Below are 8,699 nucleotides of genomic sequence, written 5' to 3' on the forward strand. Positions count from 1 at the left end.
GAAGAGGAGGGGGAGGAGGAAGAGGAAGAGGGGGAGGAGGAAGAGGAGGAGGAGGAGGAGGAGGAGGAGGAAGAGGGTATCTCTGCACCATCAGGGTGGAGTATACTGAACTTTACTTTGAAATTAAACATTTGATGTTGATGATTCGTGTCAGTACAGTGGAAATGGTGTGATACTGTTCTTTAGCTGCCTTCAAACTGTAAACCTTAGTTTTATTTTTATAAAACATGCTTTTTGGTATTTAAATGTTTAAAAAAGGGAATTAACAGAGAAAACGGGGGTTGGGGAGTTGAGCTTTTGTCACATATTCAGTCATTGTAAAGTAATTTTTTTAGAAACTTCCATCTGATTTAAGAGGCTTTTTAAAGACTTTATTTAAGAAGAGGAAGGTTTCCTCAACACATAAAAGAACACTTGATCCTTCAATTTATCACAAACATTCAACGGTAATGTAGCTGGAGACACGTGGTGTCAAAGCCTCATGGGAGCTGTAGTTCAGAAAAGATCACAGAGCTGTTTTCTAACCGCCCTGACGCACCAACCCGACGGCTGACCGTTGGCAGAAAAGGCCAAAAAAATGCCCCAAAAACACACCGAAGCGAAGCCGACTGCAGCTGATTGGACGGACGCGTCAAGTGGGTCAAGTCCTGAAACTCAAAGCTAGACTGTCATGGCGGCTTGATCAGAATACAATCTCATATTTTATGAAAATAGTTCACCGATATGTATTTCTGAAAACATTTTAAGTGAGAAGTAAGCCAAGCAGTTGCTGAATCTGTCTTCACGCTCATCCAGCTCATCACTCCACCAATCAGATTGGCCATTTAAGTCCGACTGCCGCCAGTGCCCGCCTTCCGACCGAGCGTGTCAGGTCGGCCAAAATGAAGGAACACACCGACCAGACTCGAGTCACCGACCTCGCCAGACTGTCCGACGATCTCAAGTTGGAGGGAAAGTCCAAGTCGGTCGAGCCCAAAGCAACCTGGCATTGTTTGAAGCTGTGTTAAAAGTTATTTCTGTGACCATGTCTTCTTATTGTGTCGGGCTAAAAGTTAAATAGACTGCCCTTCTTTTTTTATTTTACCAGGTTAAAACCTTAGACTTTAATGTTTATTTTGTAGTGTCTGAGTGAAGACTTAAAGAGCTCAAGTCCACCTCTGAAAGTGCTACAGGTAAAAAAAAAAGAAAGAGAAAAATAAAACATAAAAAGAAAGAATAAAAAAGAAAATTAAGCTTTTTTTTAGAAGACACGATAAAAACATCTAAAGGGGACCAAAAGCTTTGCTAAAAAGAAACGTTTTAAGGCCTTTTTTAAAACACTCAGTGGATTGAGGTGGATATTTGCTAATAATCATGGCTTGGCTAAAATGAGAATGGACAAGGTGGATGTTAAATAAACATCATTTAGTTTGTTTAAGAGACAAGGATTTAAAAGAGAAGGTAGCCTAGTTGTTCGCAGTGGTGGAAAGTACCTAAAAGAAAGAAATAATAAGAGGTAGGCCTATTATAAAAACTAAAATAGGGTATAATGTACTGTAGTATAACACAATATAGATAAATATAGGGTAGCTAATATAAAACAGAATACATCAACCATATATGTTTTGTTATTATTTATACTCTATAGTGAGCTATGTAATGGCCAATAGTCAAGGTAACCAATTTTTATGTTGTGGTTTTGCTGCTTGTACGTACTACAGCCGACTATAGGTGGCGCTAGAGCACTAGTTCGCTCACCACTAAAGATTACAACGAAGAAGAAAAAGACCGGAAGTTAGTAGCAGGCGTCCTTTTCGAAGCTCGTCAACGGCTGTTGTCTTGGTGCTGTTGTGTGTTTCGGAACTAGTAAACAAAGTGTGATGTTACCGTGATGGATACCGTATAACAGCAAACTCAGCCTCGTGCAGGTGAGAAACCAACCCGTTAAAAGTGTTTTACTATTTAACATTGTTTGTATTTGCTGCCTGTTTGGCTGCTAACTGTTAACTTAAGCTAGCTTCCGTTTACTTTTTCATTTGAGAACGATACGCCGAAACCCTTTCAGAAATATGTCACTTTAGGATTGTCTTGCTTATAAACTACGGAATTAGACATAGTAAACGAAGATTTTGGGCTAAGTAACATTGTAACAGCTTATTGATAAATTCGGCTGGCAGAAAAGCCACAATTAATTTTATTTGGTTTTAATAGCAGGTGATGAAGTGTTCACAACAGTGGAGATCTTAGGCTCGTTCGAGACTCGCCTGTAAAGTGGACGGGGGGGGGGGCAGTTTCCAACCGATTCCAGCAGGCTGTATTTTGCTTTTATAGAATTCAAAGTAAAAATAAATATGCATATTATTATACATTTATTAATCCTTTTGCCAAAGTTTCACATTCATAAAATGTAGATTCAGCTCTTAAAAAAAACTAATTTTATACATTATTTCCATGAAGTTGTACTTTATATGTATCTGATTTTGGGCTGCAACAACAAGAAGGCATATAAAACTGTCAACTTATGGTGCAAAATCAACAACAGCAAGTAGAAAAACGCAGCAGCAAGTCATAAAACACCACGGAAAATAGGAAAAAAACAACAGCAAATAGAAAAACACGACAGAAATATGAAAACACTTCAACAAATCAGAAAGCACAACAGCAAATAGGAAAACCAAACAGCAAATAGGAAAACCAAACAGCAAATAGGAAAACCAAACAGCAAATAGGAAAACCAAACAGCAAATAGGAAAACACAACGGCATTAACTTCTACCGGAAAAGGTCAGGACCTATCTAGCGGAGGACGGACCCTCCTGATTGGACAGACAGACAGACCGACTGTCTTTTAACAGGAAGGAGAGGTGAAAACCACGTAAAAGTGCCTATTTTGAAAACATGAGTACACCTGAAGATACTTTAGCTAGTATTAAGAATTATATTGATGCAGGGCATCAACTATTATGAGGGGATGGTTGATATGTTGTCAACCAATCACAACATCAGGATGGGTATATACGCACTTAGAAGTCACGGTTGATGGAAGCAGGGTTGTACAGAAGGAATGAAGGGATGTGGTGAGAGAGTACTCATTTCCTGTTAAAAGACAGACAGTCCGTCTGTCCAATCAGGAGGGTCCGTCCTATGCTAGACAGGCCTGTAGAAGTGAATGCTGTTGTGCTTTATGATGTGTGAACTGTTTTTATATTTGCTGTCGTGTTTTCCTTTTTGCTGTTGTGCTTCATTATTTGTTTTGTATTTGCGGTTGTGAATTGCACTTCAGGGCCACCGTAGCCGGAACAGGAAGGGACATAACCCCTGTGGTCCAAAACTGATTTAATACAATTTTATCAGACACATATATCATATAACAGCTTGTACACAGTCTGCAGTTGTTTTAATTATGACAGAGTAGCTCTGAAAAACATGTGATGTGTTGCAGATTTTAATCAACAGACTGTAGATGATCTGTAATCTGAACAGATTTAGTCTCTCTGACTTCTAAACGTCACTATCAGCCACACAACGTGTGTTCTGTACAGAATAAACCAAAGTTAGCAGTTAAAATCTCTCAAATTCAAAAACATTAAAGTTTATATAAATCATCATCATGTTGAGACGATTCTGAGCCAATCAGCTGTTAAATCAGATGAGAGGCCGGCGTTTCATAAGCGGACATAAAATAATTTAAAAAGCCACAATTTCATCCGTAAAACTTAAACTCCAAAATACACATACACAACTATTTAAATCAAGCAAATAATATTAAAAACAAAGGAATGTTTTTTTGTAAATAAGTAGTCAGCTCTCATCCTAAAAAAGTCCCTTGCTCTTTATATGTATTTTGTTGTAGTAAGTGTTTGTTTCCCTTCAGGTTTCATGCTGCCTCCTCGACTTGAAGCCGAAAACATCATGGACACCCTGGATTTCTCAGAAGAGGAAATCCATGAGCAGCTAGTTGCCCTGGGCTACAAGAACATCCCAAAACACAGGCTGCAGGAATTCAAGCAAGGTTAGAAACATAAATTAAACTTATGTTCATGTTGTACATTGATGTCAGAAAATTGAAATCTTAAATGATTACATCTCAAAAGATTGAGTACATGGTGGGGGGGACTTCAGCACTCTTGATTAAGGCTGCACGATATGTGGAAAATATCAAATTGTGTTTAATTTGACTGATATTTAGATATGATTCACGATAGAGCCAGACCTATATATGCGGGCCAGTATTATCATCTGATATTTGGCATTTCCCGAGCTATCGTATCTGAACTCGTAATGGTCGATAAACATATCCATCCATCCATCCATCTTCGGCCGCTTATCCGGTATCGGGTCTCGGGGGCAGCAGCTCCAGCAGGGGACCCCAAACTTCCCTTTCCCGAGCCACATCAACCAGCTCCGACTGGGGGATCCTGAGGCGTTCCCAGGCCAGGTTTGAGATAGAATCTCTCCACCTAGTCCTGGGTCTTCCCCCGATGCCTCCTGGACCACCAGGAGGTCCTGGGGAAACCCATTTCAACCGCTTGTACCCTGGATCTTGTACTTTTGCTCATGACCCAGTCTTCAGGACCATAGGTGAGGGTAGGAACCAACACCGACCGGTAGATCGAAAGCTTTGCCTTCTGGCTCAGCTCGGGCTCTAAGTCACGATATTGGAGGAAATAATCATTTTGTATCATTAGTCTCATTTTCATTGCAAAATATAAAATAAAGATAACAGTGTGATAGGATTTGTAGGCCGGGACGTCTCTGCAGCACCACAGTAATTTATTGTAGAATGGTTCAACACATATTTTGCTTTTAACACATGTTGCGCCCCCTGAGATTTAGATATAATGCTAGTCCATATTGCGATTTTGGTAAAGTTGTGATTAATTGTGCAGCCCATCTGTTGATTTCCCTGTTTTAACTCGGCCAGTCTCTCTCTCTTGGTGTCATGTCAGATCTCGATGAACTGGTTCGACGTGGAGAATGGAAGAGTCTGGCTTCACCAGCCCAGATAAACCCCTCCAAATCTCAGCAGAGTCCTCCTGCCTACACCAAAGAGAAAGGTCAGGGCCCTGGGGGGGAGGGGGGGGATAACTGCCAGCAAACAAGTGAAACAGTTTAAGATTTTCCATTTAAAATTCGTTGTATGGTAACCGGTGAATTCTTTGTGTTTCTTCTCCACAGTAAGCCGGTGCTACTCAGAAGGCTCCGGCGAAGGGTTTTTCTTACATCCCGGACCAGCGGACCATGACAGACACGTAAGTGCTAGCCAATCATTTCTCTCTGTTTTTCTTTCATCTGATATCGAGTAATCTTGTCCATTAATCACAACACTCAGCTTTTAGGATCGGTCCCTCAGAAACGAGAGAGGCATTCTTACAAAGAGTTTTCTGAATATGTTTTCTCTCCGTCTCGTGGAGAATAAACACTTATATATTCCTGTAATATGTCTGTGGTGCTCTCTGAGACATTTATTGACCTTATTTAAAGGTCCCTCGACATGGAGCTCTTTGGATGCTTTTATATAGACCTTAGTGGTCCCTAATACTGTATCTGGAGTCTCTTTATATAGACCTTAGTAGTCCCTAATACTGTATCTGGAGTCTCTTTTATATAGACCTTAGTAGTCCCTAATACTGTATCTGAAGTCTCTTTTATATAGACCTTAGTGGTCCCCTAATACTGTATCTGAAGTCTCTTTTATATAGACCTTAGTAGTCCCTAATACTGTATCTGAAGTCTCTTTTATATAGACCTTAGTGGTCCCTAATACTGTATCTGAAGTTTCTTTTATATAGACCTTAGTGGTCCCTAATACTGTATCTGAAGTCTCTTTTATATAGACCTTGAAGCAGCCCAGGACTCTGTTTACACCTATCACCATTTCTAACCACTGGGGGACCATAGGCAAGCTGGGGGAACTCATATTAATGTTAAACATTTTCATGCAATGGGACCTTTTAACTCAATAATAATTTTTTGCCTAATACTAGTAATAAACCAGTATATTTACTATACTTTATATACTAATAATATAATAAATAGAATATCTGTGTCTGTATGATTCCTAAAAGTAAGTTTATATGTGAAACATCTTGAATATGTTTGAAACTGGAGTTAGTAGTTAAAGAAACTTCAGAAAAAAATAACTTGCACAGTTTAAATCTGCTAGAATGGACTAGTGCAATGTCCAAATCACAGAGGGGTGCACTATGTGTCAAATCATTCTGAATGAAGTGTTGTGGAGCTGCAGAGACGTCCCGCCCTACAAATTATATCCTGCAGACTTAGGAAAAACATCTTTGTGTGGTACAGATCCTTGCAACAATCACACCATACTCATTTAAATTTCTTTTGATGGCTATCAATTTCAATGAATATGAGAATAACGATACGAAGATGATCATTCCCTCCAATATCGTGAATCATATCGCAATATCAGTCAAAATAATGGCAATTAGATATATTTTCCTCATATCGTTCAGGCCTAATCACCTGTTACAAAACCAGAGTATTCGGTGACGTGTGGTGCTCTGTTAATCAAGGGAAGGCTTGTTTCACTGTCAAATTAAATAAAAAAAATAAAGACGTCAGGCACATATGATCAATTAACTCAACGTATGATTTAACTCAGGTGCTCACCGCCAAAGACTACGGACGCCAGCGGGGAAACTGTGACTCATACGCTCATCACTCGGTGGCTCTGAACCACCGGCTGTTCCCCCCGGGGGCTCCCGGCAGGCTGCAGGTGGAGCCGGATCCCGACGACACCCTCCAACCGGCGCTCAGTGACAGCTGCGATAGCCCCGCCTCCATTCCTGAATCCCACAGGGGGCGCTTCATCAAGAGAAAAGTCCTGAGGTCATTTCTAGTGAATAAGACTCACGTGTTTGTTCATTCCGCTGTTTTCCATTTGTGTTTATCAGGTTTTAAATTGAACATTTCACGGGTGAAAAGTAGGGCAGAATGAAATATCGTCTGACTCGTAACACGGGATGTCAAACCGACAAAACATCTCACAAATCAAAAATTAAAAAAAAATTAAAAATGTGAGTGCAATAAATTATATTAATTTGGTTGAATTAAGTGCACAACATATCTCATATAATCATATGTAAGATTTACAGCAAAAACAAACAGACCACAGGCTCGACATGTAGAGATGTCAGTATTAATAATCCATCAAATCTTTACATAAAGTTATTTATATCATTTATATAGTGTCAAAAATGACACCTTTTCATTGAAAGCAGAGCCCACACTAGTGTCTAAGTCAAAGTTGAGTGTTTTTTTCCCCCCATTTATAATGATGAAATAGTGCAGTATTGAAAATCTGTTTTTGTATTTTGATTTGACGAATGACAATAATTGACCTACCCTCTTCTTTTCTGTGGATCGGTTGTGTGACGCATTGAATAACGGCGTAGATTTAAATTGACTTTATTGCTCACTGACAACAGGAGATCTGAATTCATCATGATGCGACTTACTTGTCCCATAAGATTATTGTCTATATTAAAGGCAAGAGAGAGGATCCTGTGAGAGAAAAGCCTGTGTAACTGCCCAAAGTGGAGCTTTTTACTTCTTCAAGATCAACTTTGCTGTAAATGTAACGAAAAATCTCGTATTTTTCTCTCCTTACAGGAAACATAAAGGCCAATCACTGGTCTGCGATGAATCACTCTACAGTGAAGACTCAGGTAATCTATTATATCTAAACCTATCTAATCTGTCTTTAGCCACATCAACCAATTCTAAAATCATGTAAAATTAAATCAAAAGGAGACTTTTAGGTGACAATAGACGGGTAAAGCATAAAGAACTAATTTCAGTGATATAGAATATACAGTATACATAGTTATTGTCCCACAAGAAGTAATAACTTTTGCAAGCAAAATTAATACAAAAAGTGAAACAATCAAGACAATTAAAACAGACAAACTGAATACCGAGGTGTCCTGGTGGTTGTGTGATTACTACGCCCCGGTGCCAAGTTCCCGTCACTCTTTTCAAACGGATAAAATGATAATGATTCAAATAAAAGGAAGAAAGAAGCTGAGATGTAATCCCTTTGGCCACCGACAGTTTGAGCTGTCTCGGCAGAAGACGGAGCTCCTGGAGCTCGGCGTAATCCTCTTAGCTCCTGGTATAAGCCCTCAGCCTCCTCAGATCACACACACCTCGGCAGGAGGGCAGGTCGTCAACATGTACAACATGTACGGCGTTACGTGGGAAGAGAGCGACGTCAAGACTTCTCTTTACTCCTCTTTTTGGTCTGATGGAGAGCGTCAGGAAGAAGAAGAGGAGGAAGTGGAGGAGATTGAGCGAGTGATCGGCAAGAAAGAGTCCACACCTGTTGCTAAAACAGAGGACTCTTACCAGGAGGCTTCAGAGAAGATAATCGGCGAAGAAAGATCCAAACCTGTTAGTGATCTAGAAGACTCTGACCAAGAGTCCAATCCTGCTGGAGATTTAGAGGACTTTTACCAGGAGGCTTCAGAGAAGGTGGAGATTAAGCGAGTGAATGGCAAGGAAGAGTCTACACCTCTGGGCGATGCAGAAGACTCTTACCAGGAGACCTCAGAGGAGGAAGAGGAGGAGGTCAGGCGAGTGATCAGTGTGGAAGAGTCCAAACCTGTTGGAGATGCGGAAGACTGTGACTCAGAAGCTTCAGAGGAAGAGGAGGAGGAGTCTAAACCTGTTGGAGATGCAGAAGACTGTGACTCA

General features: G+C 40.2%; 1 protein-coding gene across 3 annotated transcripts in view; it reads left to right on the top strand.

Moving 5' to 3' along the window:
- Window positions 1-1,740: 1,740 nt before the first annotated feature.
- Window positions 1,741-8,699, top strand: part of si:dkey-23f9.4 (hydrolethalus syndrome protein 1) — an 11,092-nt gene continuing 4,133 nt past the window's right edge. Inside the window, exons 1-6 of one of the 3 annotated variants that reach the window (XM_034901084.1) lie at window positions 1,741-1,907; window positions 3,853-3,990; window positions 4,928-5,035; window positions 5,157-5,230; window positions 6,607-6,833; window positions 7,617-7,672. In XM_034901084.1, coding sequence (XP_034756975.1) covers window positions 3,858-3,990; window positions 4,928-5,035; window positions 5,157-5,230; window positions 6,607-6,833; window positions 7,617-7,672 — 598 coding nt within the window. In that variant the 5' untranslated portion in view covers window positions 1,741-1,907; window positions 3,853-3,857. Of the gene's footprint in view, window positions 1,908-3,852; window positions 3,991-4,927; window positions 5,036-5,156; window positions 5,231-6,606; window positions 6,834-7,616; window positions 7,673-8,139; window positions 8,478-8,699 lie in introns of those variants that run through there. The other 2 variants (XM_034901077.1, XM_034901072.1) reach the window with 2 other exon arrangements.

The sequence above is a fragment of the Etheostoma cragini genome, chromosome 2, assembly GCF_013103735.1.
Source record: "Etheostoma cragini isolate CJK2018 chromosome 2, CSU_Ecrag_1.0, whole genome shotgun sequence".
Lineage (NCBI taxonomy): Eukaryota > Metazoa > Chordata > Actinopteri > Perciformes > Percidae > Etheostoma > Etheostoma cragini.